The sequence below is a fragment of the Heloderma suspectum genome, chromosome 16, assembly GCF_057233095.1.
Source record: "Heloderma suspectum isolate Gila_16-S chromosome 16, 16-S_ref, whole genome shotgun sequence".
In the NCBI taxonomy this organism is placed as follows: domain Eukaryota; kingdom Metazoa; phylum Chordata; class Lepidosauria; order Squamata; family Helodermatidae; genus Heloderma; species Heloderma suspectum.
In genome coordinates, this window is record NC_139473.1 from 17964187 (window position 1) to 17980568 (window position 16382).

At 50.1% G+C, this 16382-nt stretch overlaps 1 protein-coding gene across 1 annotated transcript in view; it reads left to right on the top strand.

The window, feature by feature from the left end:
* Nucleotides 1–16181, top strand: part of DHX33 (DEAH-box helicase 33) — a 28593-nt gene extending 12412 nt beyond the window's left edge. The window contains exons 6-12 of the mRNA XM_084822964.1: nucleotides 57–168; nucleotides 2210–2369; nucleotides 3454–3542; nucleotides 4447–4574; nucleotides 6296–6499; nucleotides 10078–10164; nucleotides 14074–16181. Of these exons, the coding sequence (XP_084679090.1) occupies nucleotides 57–168; nucleotides 2210–2369; nucleotides 3454–3542; nucleotides 4447–4574; nucleotides 6296–6499; nucleotides 10078–10164; nucleotides 14074–14382 (1089 nt within the window). The 3' untranslated portion in view covers nucleotides 14383–16181. The remainder of the gene's footprint in view (nucleotides 1–56; nucleotides 169–2209; nucleotides 2370–3453; nucleotides 3543–4446; nucleotides 4575–6295; nucleotides 6500–10077; nucleotides 10165–14073) is intronic.
* Nucleotides 16182–16382: the final 201 nt, after the last annotated feature.

Genomic DNA, 16382 nt, shown 5'->3' on the forward strand with positions numbered 1-16382 from the left:
TTTAGAATGAAGAATAAAAATAACAGCAAAAGCTTTCCTGCTTTCTTTACTCCCAGGGTTATCGCAAAGTGATTCTCTCCACCAACATTGCTGAGACCTCCATCACCATCGCAGGCATAAAATACGTTGTGGACACAGGCATGGTTAAAGCAAAGAAGTATACTCCCGGTACGTAAATGTTGGACGCGACCCAGCAAGGGAGGTAAGATTGGGGGAGGGGGTTGGTTCAGACAGCAGCCCCTCTGCACCTTTAAGGACAGTAGAGTGGAGGGTGCAGCCTGTTGGGAGGTTCTCCTGTGCTAAGCCCCATTGAAACAAGGGGCCTTGCAGGATTGTATTCTGTGTTAATTGGGGGAGCCGGGATGTCTTTGAGGCTTGTGCTAGCCATGCCGGAGAATGAATCTTTTAGGATGCAATCCTATGCATGTTCAGGCAGAAAAAGGCCTACAATCCTATGCATGTTTACAAGAAAAAGGCCTACAATCCTATGCATGTTCAGGCAGAAAAAAAGGCCTACAACTCCCAGCCTTCCCCAGCCAGCATGGCTGGCTGGGGCATGCTGGGAGTTGTAGGACTTGTTTCTGTCGAAACATGCATAGGATTGCAACCTTAGGAAGGATTTGAGCAAGTCAGTGTTCTCTCCACCTCTTTAAAATGAGAATAGCTTTGCCTTATCTCAGGGGAGGTTGTTTTGGGAGTCTGGCACTAGTTGAAAGTGCTTTGAAAACCAGGGCTGGGGTGGAGGGAAATGCTAAACTGGTATACTGATAAAGTAGCAAGAATATTCATCGAATCGTACGGCCATATGTAGCTCCTTATGCTGAGTGAGACGATTTGGTCCATCTAAACCAACACGGCCTAGTGGCGGGAGGGGCTGTAGCTCAGTGGCAGAATACCTGCTTTGCATGCAGAAGTCTCCGGTTCCGTCTCTGCTGCCTCCGGGTAGGGCTGGGAAAAACGCCCATCTGAAATGCCAGGGAGCTGCTGCCAGTCAGGATAGGCGGCACTGGTCTAGATGAACCAAGGGTCTGATTTTGTAGAAAGCAACTTCTTTTGTCTCCTCTCCAGGCCCAGGGCTCTTCTCCGGACTAGCCGCCAGAGAATGTGGCATGCAGAGCAGAGCTCCATGGGCCCTGTGAATGTAGGGATGAAGCTGTCCTGCCAGGAGTTTGATCAGGGGTCCACCTGGCCCAGTATTGTCCACTCCAGCCTTCCTCCCACCCCGGGGCCCTCCAGAGGTTTTGGACTTCAACTCCCATCAGCCCCCAGTGGTCAGGAATGCTGGGAGTTGTCCAGAACACCTGGAGGGCACCAGGTTGGAGAAGGGTGCGCTGCCCTGACTGGCAATGGCTTCTGAACACCTTAGCAGAGGGCTTTTCAAGATGCGTACCTCAGATCCTTAAGCTGGAGAAGCCAGGAATTGAACCTGGGACGGTCTGCTGGCCTCATGTGCTCTGCCACGCTGGGCCCCTCCCCATACAGTCCTCACTGAACTCTTGCACATTCCAAACGTTAAAGGAGATCCGAGCTAACAGTAAATTGAATAGATTTCCTCCCGGCAGCATCTCGGGAGAGAGTAGCTTGCTCTGTGCATGGAGGAGAATGAAGTGGTAGAATGGGCTGTACTCCTTCAGATTACAGGGGATAGGTACCAATTTTGAATACTCCACCATGAATGTGTGTGCTTTTAAAAATAAATAAATATATCTATCTGTCTGTCTGTCTGTCTGTCTGTCTATCTATCTATATCTCACAAGTAAAAAGCTAGCGCATCAGGATTATTCCAGCCTGATGTTCGCTTTGTGCTAGTTTTCTACTTGCAAGGAGATTTGTGGTTTTTTTTAGTGCAGGGAGTATTCAAAATGGCATCCCTCTCCCCCCACTACAGCCTGAAATGGTACAGTCTGATCTACCGCCTCATTCCCCCCTCATTCTGCTGCATATGTAGACCAGGCCAAAGTTCAAACGAACCTAGTATAAAAATGCTGGAAAACTCTGGCACGCCCCTGAGGAGGCTAAGTGTAATTCAGCCTTCCCCAACCTGGGTCCCTCCAGATGTTTGGGACTACATTGCCCATAATACCTGACAATTGCCCCTGTTGGCTGAGGCTGATAGGAGGTGTAGTCCAAACCAGGTTGGAGAAGGCTGGCCTGGTTAGATCCTAAGTGGCCATATTATGTAATGACAGACGTTTCGTGCCCTTCCTAGACAGTGGCCTGGAAGTGCTGGCCGTCCAGCGAGTGTCCAAGGCCCAGGCCTGGCAGCGGGCCGGACGGGCTGGGAGAGAGGACAGCGGGCTCTGCTACCGCCTTTACACGGAAGACGAGTTTGAGAAGTTTGATAAAATGACAGTGCCAGAGATCCAAAGGTGAGCTTGCGGTTCCCTTTCAGAAACGCTCGCTGCATGCCTCCAGAACTGGAGTCCTTTGCAAGGGTGACGCGCGTACTCGGAGGCGGTGAGCTGGGCAGAGATGCGAGACGGGGGGGCATCGTTGGCCGAAACGAGCCTTGGGGGGTTGCTGCTGTTGGCTGTTGAGCCTCCCTCTGGAGCGCTCGTAAGTGCTGGTTCTAACCCTTGAAGCAGGAGCGGGCAACTTGTGGCCCTCCAGATGTTTTGCCCTACACCTCCTGTGATCCCTCACCATTGGCTCTGCTGGCTAGGGCTGATGGGAGTTGTAGTCTAAAACATCTCGAGGGCACCACACTGGGGAAGGCTGATCTAGGCCCAAGGTCCATCTCGCCCAGCATCCTGTACCTGCCAGCCAGGTGCCTCCACAAGCGGAACATGAAGCTATTTGCTTCCTAGCTGCTGGTATTCAGTGGCAATTCTGCCTGTGGACCTGGAGGTTCTGTATAGACAACCTGGTACCCTCCAGGTGTTTTGGACTCCAACCTCTACCAGTCCCAGCCAGCGTGGCCCACAGTCAGGGATTACATAGTAATTCTGAGATTTGTTTGAATGTTGCTTTAAATGTTGTGTTTTGTGAGCTACCTTGAAAATTCATAGAATGATGATGCAGGATACTTTGAGTTATTTATTTAAAGGTTATAACAGTTCACATGCACCATGGTGAAATCCCCCACCCTGTGTGCTCCTCAGACCACCACAGATTATGACTATGAAGTTTTTGAACCTGGTTTTGAGCTATGAAGCTCTGCTTGCAGAGGGCAGAAGGTAGTGCACGGTCTACTGGCTAGTTTCCTGCTAGCTGTTTGCAATTCTTATGAAGTATGTAGGGACAGTTGGACTTTAGTTGTTTGGTCTGTAGTCCATCAGCATTCCCTGGCATGGACCAACATCTCTTCTCATGCATTTACAGAAAGATTTTAATTTGGGGAAGGTATTCTTGAATCGTTCTTTGTTCACGGGCAGCCTGTTGGCTGTGAGACTTTAATTTTGCACAGTTCCGAGAGCTTGGGCTTGCTGCCTTAGGATTCCTCTCCTCCTGCAGGTGTAACCTGGCCAGCGTGATGCTCCATCTCCTGGCTCTGAGAATCCCCAACGTTCTCGCCTTTGACTTTATGTCGAAACCATCCCCAGGTAAGCAAGTGGCAGCTGTACGGGGACTGGATGCCCCAAAACACTGCAGCTAGAAATCGAGGCCAAAATAAGGGATGTCGGCTGTGAAACAGCACAAGTGTCAAAGGCTTGCAGCACCCTTCCTCCACCTGGGGTCGTCCAGATGTGTTGGACTACAACTCCCAGCATGTTCCATGTTCTAGCCAGGCAAGTTCTATGTTCTAACCAATGGTAAAGGATCATTGAAGTCCACACATCTGGAGGACACAAGGTTGAGGACAGCTGCTTTATGGCACGACGACCTATTATTCCTGTTTTTGATAGGTTTGGCCTGCAGGTAGGCTACTTCAAATCATCCGCCTTGAATCCTATTTTATTTAATAACGCTCCCCTTTCAATCGGTGGCAGGACCTCCGAGGTAGCTTAGTCACTTCTTTCAGCTTGACCCACCTTGCAGCGTTGCTGTGAGGATACAGTGAAGTGTGGGGAGATCCATATACCCTGTCCCACACTCCTTGGAGGGAGGGCAGGGAAAAAATGTAATAAAATAAATTAAGGAATAAAATATTGATACAAAACAGCTGCACAAGAAAATGAAAACACGTTAGAATTAGTGCTGCGTCTTTTAAACTGTAAGGCTGGTAGGGGATCAGGCAGTCTCATGTATCCTGGTCCTGAGTTAGTTAGGGCGTTGTAAACAAGGACCAAAACCTGAAACCTGACCCAGCATAATATAGACAGCCAGTCCAGTTCCCTCCACATAGGTGTCACATGCTGGCGATAAGTCGCTTCCGCTACCATCCTGGCTACGGCATTTTGCATCAACTGCAGCTTCCGGACCCCCCAAGCACATTGCAGTAATTTGAGGGTACCGATGCCTGGCCCACAGCAGTCCACGCTATCTTTGCTCTGTTTGTCTTGACAGAGGCGCTTCGTGCTGCCATTGAGCAGCTGGCCCTCCTGGGTGCGGTGGAAAGGAAAGACAATCAGCTGATCCTCACCCCGCTGGGAAGGAAGATGGCTGCATTTCCTCTGGAGCCCAAGTTTGCCAAAGTAAAATGTTACGTTTTTGTTTCCCTTAAGGGGGCGGGGGGAGATCCTTTTTGTCGATTTTCTTTTCTCGCTCCTCGACGTCCTTTGCAAAGCAAAGCTTTGGGTTGAGCTTCTTCCGTTTTGCTTTTCGCCTTCGGTTGAACGAGCAAGTGGCGTGTCAGGATGTGTGTGCCAGTTCCGCTCCCGTGATGGGTTCGGTAAGGTGTCAGAAGGAAACGGTAGGTTTTTGAGCCCGACTGTCCAGCCTTTTGCAAAGAGCAGGCCGGTTTAGCGCGATGAGAAATGACCGGAGTTTTGATTTGATTTCTGTTCCACCATGTGATCCAGAAGAATCCCCAAGGCATTTTACAGAGAATAATAAAATACAATTGCATTAGGGGCTGCATGGCTTTGTGGTAGCATATCCTCCCACCCCCTGCTCCTGGTTCTCATGAGATCGTTGTGGCTTCTTCCCATTGTCTTTCATCCCATTTCACTCCCCTTCTTGCTGGTAGTTGGGTGACCCATAGACTCATGGAGCTGGAAGGGTCCTCAGAGATCATCTAGTCCAACCCCCTGTTCAGTGTAGGAATCTTTTAACGTTCCTTGGCTGTGTGGTCCTTACCTGCTTCCCTTGAGGAAGGAAAGTTTCCACAACCAGAACCTAAGAAGAGCCATGCTGGATCAGACCAAGGGTCCATCTAGTCCAGCACTCTGTTCACACAGTGGCCAACCAGATGCCCCAATGAGAAGTCCCCAAGCAGGACATGAGTGCAACAGCACCCTCCCGCCCATGTTCCCCAGCAACTGGTGTAGATGGGCATATTGCCTCTGATACCGGAAGCATCAGGACTAGTAGCCATGGATAGCCTCCTCCTCCAGGAATTTGTCCGACCCCTTTTAAAGCCATCCAGCTCGGTGGCCATCACTTGCGTCTGGAGGCTGTGCAAGTAAGCATGAGGTCTCCTCCTGGAACTGGGCTTTCAGGACTTCCTGGGGCGTTACCTGGCAAAAACGTCACCTCCGCTAGCCCCGTGGAGGCACACACCCAGCGTGCAGCTGTGATATTGCACGGCTCTTGTTCATTTCAGTGGGGGCTGCGCAGGACCTCTTTGGACAACCAAATGACTTGTGCCAGCCCTGTTCCCTGGCAGCCCATTTCACATTCATATAAAGTTGCCACTATCTTTTTCTGCTTAATCCCTCAGTGTAAGGTTAGGCAACCTGGTGCCCTCCAGTTGTTCTGAACCACAACTCCCGTAAGCCCCAGCCAGCATGGCTAACGTTTGGGGATTGTGGCAGTTGTAGTGCAAAACATTCAGAAGGCACCAGGTTGCCTACCTCTGCCTTAACGGAAAGCTTGTTGGTTCGCAGTTCCGAGAACCATTTCATTGGGGTGGGACGGGGAAGAACAGAGGAAAGTTCCTCTCCATTGGCGTCACAGTTAATTGCAAGAAGGCAAGCTAGGCTAGGCACAGAATTCCCAGGAGAGGGAGGAGAGAGTGTCCTTGAACAGAATATAGCGGAGTATTCTATGGCCTTCTAGAAATTGTTCTCTAATTTCCAGTTTTCTAACAAAGTCTAAATGCAGACTTCAGCCAGGGACCACTTCCTTGGCATTATGGGATGAGGGGGAAGTAAGTGTCGTTTTCCCCCACCCCTTCACATCTGCTGGTTGGTTGGTTTGTTGAATCTCATCATTGAAAGTAACCCCTTCTTTCTCTCATGCCTGTGTTCGGCAGACGATCCTGATGGCCCCCAAGTTCCACTGCACGGAGGAAATCCTGACCATTGTTTCCCTGCTCTCCGTGGACAGTGTCCTTCACAACCCTCCCTCGCGGCGGGATGAAGTCCAGGCCGTCAGGAAGAAATTCATCTCCAGCGAAGGGGATCACATCACACTGCTCAACATCTACCGAGCCTTCAGAAACATCAGCGGCAATCGGGTAAGCACTCGCAGCACCTCCGATTGGGCTGGTGCTGGATGCCCCTTTTGTACCTTCTCCAGCACATTTTAACGTGCAGAGTGCTTTCTAATCCGCTTTCCCATGGCCACCCTCTCAGTCCTTTTATTTCCGATGTTCAGGCTGTGAGCGCAGTTGCCTGCGTTGCCAAAACAGCAGCGCTCAGGCCCACAAGAGGAGGTATTAGCAGGCTTGGGGGAACCCCAAGGTTTGCAGAAGGACAAAATACATTTAGAAAGAAAGAAAACCCCCACGAAGACAGTGAGGAGGACCCAAACAGGATGATTGCAGTGGGAAGGATGGAAAGCCAGGTGGAAGGAAGAGTGACACGGAATGGACGGTCTGGAATCCTGAACACTGCAACATGATAGTCATTCTGGCTGTGGAGACAGCAATTTGGCAGAGACCAAACAAGGTTTCTCTGAAGACTACTCTTATGCAGAGGTGGGCCGCTTGTAGGCCAAAACATCTGGAGGGCCACGTCTCCCATCGTCCTTCATTGGCTATGTTGGCAGGGGCTGATGGGACTTAAAGACCAAAACATCTGGAGGCCCACAAGTTGCCCTCCCCTGACGTCTAGGTTCTGCTTGCCTTCGGGAAGGACTTTCTTTACCAACAGAATAAGTAGCTAACAATATCGGCCCCTTCGCTCTCCAGGCACGTGACTTGGAAAGGAAGAGAGATGCAGAGAAGGGTTGCTAGATTTGATAGTCCTTAATGATTGTAGCTTAGCAACGGAAGAAGAGACACTCAAGGACTGGCGGGCTTCTCCTGGGGAGCTCCCACTGGCCAATCTAGTGAGGTATCCCTTGGATTTGGTAGCTAACACCTGGCATGTGGCAGAGGGGGTGGCGTTTGCATCCCTTCGGCCAGGGAGGATCCTAAAGGAATGGATGAGTCATGCGGAGTCCACTAGTGCTCAGTAGTGGATCCATCCCTAAGAACGTAAGGAGAGCCCTGCTGGATCAGACCCAGGGTCCATCTAGTCCAGCATTCTGTTCACACAGTGGCCAGCCAACTGTCGACGGGACACCCACAAGCAGGACATGGGTGCAAGCAGCGCCCTCCCACCCATGTTCCCCAGCAACTGGTTGCACATAGGCATACTGCCTCTGACACTGGAGGTAGCACAGAGCCATCAGGACTAGTAGCCTTTGATAGACTTCTACGCCAGGAATTTGTCTAAACCCCCCACCCCCTTTCAGCCTTCCTCAACCTGGTCCCCTGCAGATGTGTTTGGCCTACAACTCCCATAATCCCACAGCCAGCATGGGAGTTGTAGGCCAGCACATCTGCAGGGGACCAGGTTGAGGAAGGCTGCATCCTGTCCTTTGCTGTAGCTGCAGTTGATGAGAAGAGCATGCCAGGTCGTTCACATGAGCTTGCCAGTGCTGTCCAGCACTTTTAGCCCGGGGGCAGGTGGTTAGCCCCCTTCTGGGGAAATCTGGAGGGGGCTTGATCCCTATAGTTCCCCCCACACACACCTTTACTCTCATGATGGCCATTAGCCATAATTGCCACATATTACCCTCCAGTAGCAGAGGCTGCCATATACACCCGTTGCTGGCGAACACAAGCGGACGGGTGCTGCTGCGCTCCTGTCCTGCTTGTGGGCTTCCCAGTGGCAGCTGATGGCCGTGGTGGGAGCAGAATGCTGGACTAGCCAGGCCTTGATCTGATCCAGCAGGGCTCTTCATATGTTCTTCAGGGTCACTACCGCACTGTCCCACAGAAGAATCCCGGCACAACCCCAGGTATGGCGGTCAGGTAGAGTCTGAACACAGGCACAGCCCTAGTCCAAAAAGTGTGATTGGCCACTCCAGAGCAGCCAAAAGGAGACTCGAAAACCAACCAGAGGGGAGCCGACCCTGGACTTAATCCTAAGGGTTAGTGTTGTTTCCTCAGCCTAATGATGGCCTCCTTCACTCACACGGACACCTCTTTGGGCCTTATGTTGGGAGTTCCAGTGAACAGCTACCAGATGCAAATGTAACACTCAGAACCACCTCCAGGCCTTTTATCTGCTTGCTTGGTCATGGGGTACCTGAGAAACAGGCCACACCTGGCCATGCAGCTGCTTGTCAGCCATTCATTCCATTACTTATGAGCCCCCAACGATGGGTGTGTGTGCATGCCACTGGCTGTCCTTCCCGAATGGTTAGTGCCCCACTTTTGTCACACCCCTTGAATTACAGCTGAAAGTCCTGACTTTGCTCCCGTCTGGGTGTGTTTCCTTTCAACTTCAGTGTGGTGGTGTACAGAGGCCAACTGCCAAAACAGTTATCCTTGTTCCAATATTTCTGGCCCTGACTATATATCACCTCTAGCATCCCTCAGAACACGAGCAGGAGGGCGCTGTTGTGCTCCTGTCCTGCTTCCGGGCTTCCCATACATTGGCCATGGTGGGAACAGAATGCTGGAGGAGGTAGGTCTTTGGTCTCATCCAGCAGGGCTCTCCTTATGTGTGACCACGAAAGCAGCTCTGCCCTCCTGGTCTGGACATTATTATCTGCCCTGAATCTCCTCAGGGGGCGGGGGGAGGGGGCACAGGTCCTTCCGGGGGGGTGGGGGGACAGGTCCTTCCGGGGAGGGGTTGCTCTTTGCTACGGTGAAGGCAGCTAGAATCGCCACTGACACTGGTGACTCCACTGAGCCCCCTCCAGTCTGAGGGTAGAAGGATGTAACTACAGCTCTGTGTCCCCCCTGCTCTGGTTGAGGTCTGACTGGTTAGGCCTCATCTGGAGTACTGTGTCCGGTTCTGGGTGCCACACTTTAAGAAGGATGCAGACAAACTGGAGATGGTTCAGAGGAGGGCAACGAAGATGATCAGGGGACTGGAAACAAAGCCCTGTGAGAAGACACTGAAAGAACTGGGCATGTTTAGCCTTGAGAAGAGAAGACTGAGGGGAGATAGGGCAGCGCTCTTCCAGGGAGGAAGGCCAGGATCTCGTCTCCATCATCCCAGAGGGCAGGACACGGAATAATAGGCTCAAGTTACAGGAAGCCTGATTCTGGCTGAACATCAGGAAAAACGTCCTGACTGTTAGAGCAATATGACAATGGAACCTGTTCCCTAGGGAGGTGGTGGGCTCTCCCACACTGGAGGCACTCAAGACGAGGCTGGACAGCCACCTGTCAGGGATGCTCTGACTTGGACTCCTGCACTGAGCAGGGGGTTGGACTCGAGGGTCTTATAGTCCCCTTCCAACCCTACTACTCTATGGTTCTATGACCCGTTCTCAGATATGGTATTGGGGAGGAGGGGAAACGGGTCAGAAAAGGAGGGATGTCCAGAATGAAAGGGAGTCTGTTCCTTCCATTCAGTGGTAGAAAACCTACATGTGAAAGTCTGTTCCTGGGAGACTGTCAGCAACTTTATTGTAGTATGTTTGGAAGCAACCTTCCAAAAACCTTTGGCAGCTTTTTGCTGAAAATGAGTATATCAATATTCTTAGTAAATATATGGAAATTGGAATAGGATGCATAATATGAATGGGCTTCATTCCTCACCTTAGCAAGTAACTTTCTATTTCTCCTCTCCCACATACTCCTTACCTTAGGAATGGTGCAAAGAAAACTTCGTGAACAGCAGAAATATGATGTTGGTTTCGGATGTCAGAGCTCAGCTCCGGGACATTTGCATGAAGGTAATTGCTGGAATGCTCCAAAATGGCTGATACAATATCTATGTTTACGGACCATTTTTAATTGGACCTAGCTGTGCTTGTCGTTAGGGCTGCAACATGGAGGGAGCAATCCTATGGCTGCTAGTCAGCGGCTGGACAGCAATAGGATATGTGGTTTTCTGGGAACCGACCTTCCTCCCCTTCCGCACTGCCTCGCGCTCCACTCTCAGAAGAGGAGCGTGGAGTGGCCAAAAAGGGGCATTCTGGGGCGGGGAAGGCGGAAATGCTGGTACGACACATCCTATGTGTTGTCTGGCAGCCTGCTCCACCTTCCTGCGGCTAGACAGCTACAAATGGCTGTCTAGCCAAAAATGCAGGGCAGGAGAAGCGCGGAGGAAATGATCCCCTCCGTGCTTCTCGTGCCCTGCATTGGATAGGTGGTTGCCTCTGGAGGCAGCTGCCTATCCCCATAGGATTGCACCCTTAATTGAATAAAGCTGCAACCCTATACTCATTTACCTAGGAGTAAGCTTCATTGAACGCAGTGGGATTTACTTCTGAGTACACCTGCCTAGGATTGCACTGTTAATACATACTTTTGTATGTAAGGTGCTTCGAAAGCTTATATTAAGTGGTACACATGTATTACTAATAAATAAATAATAAACCATAGGGTTAGATCAAGGGTGGGAAGATTTCAGCCTTGTGGGGTCTACTTTGTTTGTTTACCAGAAGGAACAGGGCCCCTCTGAGCACATGCTCAGCCCAGGAATTCGTTGCTTCTTCTTGTTGTCTTAAACCAAAACTAAACTGACAATCCTTTTGCAGAAAAAAATATTCCTGACACACATGCACACCCTCCCTCCCCAGGTTTCTTCATTTCAGAAGCTTCCTTTAGAATGTGGGGAGCAGGGGCAGTACATTTGTTGTTGCTATTGCTGAACAACGGGCCAGTGTTGCCTAGTGGTTAGAGCATTGCACTGAGACTTGGGAAATCTGAGTTCTAGTCCCCACTCAGCCATGAAGCGCTCACTGGGTGACTTTGGGCCAGTGACAGACTCTCAGCCAGCCCAAGCTACCTCACAGGGTTGTTGTTGTTGTGAGTGTCAAGGGCTCCTTGGAGGCCTCTCTCAGTCTAATCCAGTAGCCAAGTCCAGACACAGACAAAGGGATTCTTTTCAAAGCTTTATTCCTCTTTTACAATTTAACAACTCTGCTGTTAGCACCTAGATATGAGCAGCAGAGTACCTATGCCCTAAGTTGGAACAGTTGGTCCCCGTTTGAAAGGGAATCACTGGCAGACCCTGAACCTATGGGCTAGGGAGAGTCCCTCCCCTTTTCCCTTGGATCCTCTGGGCGCAACCGTTGTTTGCGTGCCAACTGGGCACTACGCCTCCTTTCCGCGCCCTCCGTTTGGCGCCGCTCCCTGTGTCGGCGTTGCACGTCCAGCAAGTCTGCTTCCCGCTCTCTGTCACTCCCAGGAATGCTATCTAAGCTAGGAATGCTGGTGGGAGGAATCTCCGTCAGCTGTTGGCCCTGGGAAAGATGAGTGTGCTCCTCTCCCAGGAGCGGCTCCTCTTCCTCAGAATCAGAACTACTCTGGGATTCTATGGGCTCAATGTCCACCCTGACAGTGAGGATAAAATGGAGAGGAGGATTGTGTATGCCACCTTGGGTTCCGTGGAGGATAAAAGGTGGGATATAAATGCAACAGTAAATAAAAATAAATAAAAAATAAACCCTTGCTGGTCTACTGCAAATTTCCCAATCTACCTCCTGCCCACCACTGGGTTAAATTAATCTTTTTTTATCATTAAAATGTTTATTGCTTTAAGCTCTCTTTTTAAAAACTCTTTATTGGCAGAAAGGTGTCCTGTCCCCCGCCAATTAATTGGACAGATTCTGTCTTTAAGAGTGCAATCCTATGCGTGTTTAGTCAGGAAAAGTCCTACAGCTCCCAGCATGCCCCAGCCAGCTATGACTGTCTGTTTGTTCTTCCAGCTCATTTCTTAACTTTTTGACCTCACCATCCCTAAAGCAACTCACAACAGATTTAAAAGATACAATTTAAATACAATTAATGATTAAAACAACTATCAAAACATCAGAAGAAGGGCAGGGCAGGACATTACATAGGAACCTCAGCAGTATACAGCTCAGAAGCCTTTTTTTTTTTTTTAAACGACAATGTTGTACGAAAAGGGCCAGTGAAATGGATCTGGCAGATCTTCCTTGGGAAGGAATTCCAGGAACAAGGGGCCACCACCCCAAAAGCCCTGCTCATAGTGCACGTCAGCCTCAACTTAGACAGTGGTAAAATCCACAAAAGGATCTCTCACTGAAGTCCAACTCGGGGGGGGGGGGGGCAAATAGGTGAAGGTGCTATTCAGCGGAGGTGTGGGCAGACTTTAGACTTGAGGGATCTACTTCGTCTTTCACTAGAACCCCGAGTTCTACCAATTAGCATTCAGGAAGGGAGGAGCTATAGCTCAGCGGTAGAGCCCCTGCTTTGCACGCAGAAGGTCCCAGATTCAATCCCCAGCGTCTCCAGGAAGGCTAGAAAAATTCCTGCCTGAAACCCTGGAGGGTCAGTGTCGGCAATACTGGGCTAGATGGACCAAGGCTCTGACTCAATATAAGGCAGCAATGTCCCAGGAAGACAGACACAGAATGAAGGACCAATGTGCCTGTGATCACATGTTCAGCCCAGGAATTTGCACTACCAGGACCGGAGCTTGCACACAAATCTATTCTCCCCCCCCCCCCCCCCCCGCTTTCTTGATTTTTAGGAGCTAAATTCAGAGGGAAGAGGGGCTTTTTGTTTTTTTTTTGTTGTTAAAACATTGGGAGTCAGAAATCCTTGCTGACTGCAAATCACCCAGAGATCTTCCAGGAGATGACAGCCTGCCTCCTGCCCACCCCCACTATACAGGAAGGTGTTGTTCTTTTTACGTGATTAGTCTAAATCAGGGATGCCGAATCTCTCTCAGCCCAAGAGCCAAATTCAGGTTTGGAGAAGGTCTTGGGGGCTGGGCAACCACCAAACTATCGGCTGTGGAGAGAAAGGGGGTGGAGGAAGGGGGATTTGGCCCCCGGACCTGAGGTTCCCCACCTCTGGTCTACACTTGGCACTGGTAATGTAATTACGAGGTGCTGTTCAATTGCCATACAGCAATTGAATTTAATGAACAGCAGAGGAGTATGACAGTCTTCACTGTGTCTTCATAGAATCATAGAATATTAGGGTTGGAAGGGGTCTATAAGACCCTCGAGTCCAACCCCCTGCTCAGTGCAGGAGTCCAAGTCAAAGCATCCCTGAAAGGTGACTGTCCAGCCTCGTCCTGAATGCCTCCAGGGTGGGAGAGCCCAGCACCTCCCAGGGTAATTGGTTCCATTGTCATACTGCTCAGTCCTGCTGTTCAGCCGAATCCGGCTTCCTGTAACTTGAGCCCATTATTGCGTGTCCTGCACTCTGAGATGATGGAGAAGAGATCCTGGCCTTCCTCTCTGGGACCACCTTTCAAGGACTTGAAGAGCGCTCTCCTATCTCCCCTCAGTCTTCTCTTCTCAAGGCTAAACATGCCCAGTTCTTTCAGTCTCCCCTCATAGGGCTTTGCTTCCAGTCCCCTGATCATCTTGGTTGCCCTCCTCTGAACCCTTCCTAGTTTGTCTGCATCCTTCTTAGAGTGCAGCGCCCGGAACTGGACACAGGACTCCAGATGAGGCCTAACCAGTGCTGAGTAGAAGGGAACTAGTCCTTCCCGTGATTTGGAAGCTATACTTCTATTAATACAGCCCAAAATAGCATTTGCCTTTTTTGCAGCCACATCACATTGTTGGCTCATACTCGAGCGGTCTAATCATGTGCTGAGATACGGCGTACCCCAAAGCCCCCATGACATGGCTTTTCTTTTGCCCTTAACAATCCAGCTTTCCATACCGCTGGAGTCATCCCGATCTGACACCGGGAGCATCCGCCGCTGCCTGGCCCACAGCCTCTTCATGAACACGGCAGAGCTACAGCCGGACGGCACCTACACCACGACCGACGCCCACCAGACGGTGGCCATCCACCCATCCTCGGTCCTCTTCCACTGCAAGCCAGCCTGCGTCACGTACAACGAGCTGCTGCACACCACCAAATGCTACATGAGGGACCTGTGTGTGGTGGACGCCGACTGGCTGTACGACGTGGCCCCCGAGTACTTCCGCCAGAAGCTCAGAACAGCCAAGAACTGACCTTGAGACCCAGGCAGGACGACGGGCCGCCTAAAGGACGTGCAGTTTGGGATTTGGTTACCAGAACCTACGGAAACTGTGCTGTACACGTTGGCTGCCCACTGATAGGAGAACGGCTTCCTGAGCATGTTTCCATGCACTCGTAAGGAGGCTCCATTTGTGCAGTCTCTTCCAGAAAGGTCCGTGTGTAGGGACACTCCTCAGGCTGCCATCGCGTCTCCCTGGAAGCAGTTGTGCAGGCAGCCGGCAGCATTTGCTTCCGCTGAAGCTCCTCTCTGAATTGGCCATCCTCTATTTTTGTTCCAAATTTGTGTTCTAGATATCCACGTGTTCCTATGCGAGAGAGGGAAACAAGCTGGCCTTGGACCTCAGCTGATTTCAATAGGTTTGTGCACAAAGACAGGAGAACCCAAATTGCTTGTCAGGACAAATCCAATGTATCTATGTATTAGAAATAGAAATATAATATATACTGCCTTGTCCTGGGCTTTGTCAACATTGCGTTTTAAGCTGAACTGGAGGAGGGGAATCTTTTGAAACGCAAGTTATTTTTTCGCATGGAAGTGCTAATCCTTCTCTCTTCCCTTCGTTCAACAACTTTTAGCTTGAAGTTATTTTAAACACTTTATTGCATCGATATAACAGGATGGAGGGGTGGCTCTGCAGGTTTGGTTGCCCAGTGCTTAATTTCTAGAAAAGAAGCGGTCTGGAAACACCACACTCCGAGCTAGAAACTCTTGATGTGTAGGGACTGTCTGTAGTTACTCTGTGGTGAACATAAATGCAGTCTGCCATTGCGCGTAGGCACAGTCATCTATTCCTATTTTATATGTAACAATTTCCAGAGGGGTAGCGTGTCGGTTGCAACAAAAATTGCAAAGTGTCTTGTAGCTAATGCAGAAGAGTGTTATACTGAAGAAGCATAATGAACTCCAGCAAAGCTGTATTTGGAATGAGCGATAAAACTCCTAGGAAGAAGAGGAAAAAAACACCCAAATGCACACAGTGCAGCTGTCTTCAGAATATCATATCGTATATTTTATGGCATCACTGCCCTTATCATAACACTGACAACTTCCCATGACTCGTCCTAGAATTATTTCCGTCGTCTTGGAAACACTGGTGAGCACTTTCTAGAGCCTTCCCCGGTCTGGTGCCCTCCAGATGTTTTGGACGGCAACCCCAGCATTCCGGACCATTGGCCATGCTGGCTGGGGCTGACTGGAGCTGAAGTCCAAAACATCTGAAGGGCACCAGTTTGGGGAAGGCAGCTCCAGAGAGTAGCAGTGGAGTCTGTGGGGAGTGTCTTTTGCAGTGGGAGGAGAAATGAGTATGCTTGACCAGGTTTAGGGTTCCAAAGGAGGAGCCTGGACTACTCACTTTCCTTTTCACATTCTTACCAGCCACTTTTTACATCCGCTAACAACACAACTTTTGCATGGCTTGCATTTTGATATACAGCAATGTTCTTTTGGAATTGTGTATTTTTCCTTGTGCAACCATACATGAAATGTACATTTTTTAAAAAGCTCTGGTAGCATCAGACAACAGGTCTACCATTTCTGGTGGATCTGGTGACTGTGCAGCTGTAAGGCCTGGTCACCAGGTTTATCAAGGAAGGTAACTCTAGCCTCTTGAGAAATGTGTATACCAGATCTATTATTAATTGTTATTATTATTTACATTTCTACGCTGCCCCATAGCTAAAGCTGTCTGGGCGGTTTATAAAGATGACCCCACTGTTCACCCCTCTGTTGTTTCTCAGTGAGTAAACTTGGTGTCCAGCCAATGCCTTCTTACCCACCGCTGAAACCCTCAGTTCTTTCCATGCTCCCTTTGGGCCAAAGGCCATCACAGGGTTAAAGGGCATGTCTAATACTGGGGTGAGGTGGGGTGGTCTGGTCAGGTTGCAGCTTACTGCTAGGCTCTCCTCTACAGGAAATGTGCAATAGAGTCAGGTACCTTCACAAGACATTTCTTTCTTTCTACAGTATATATGA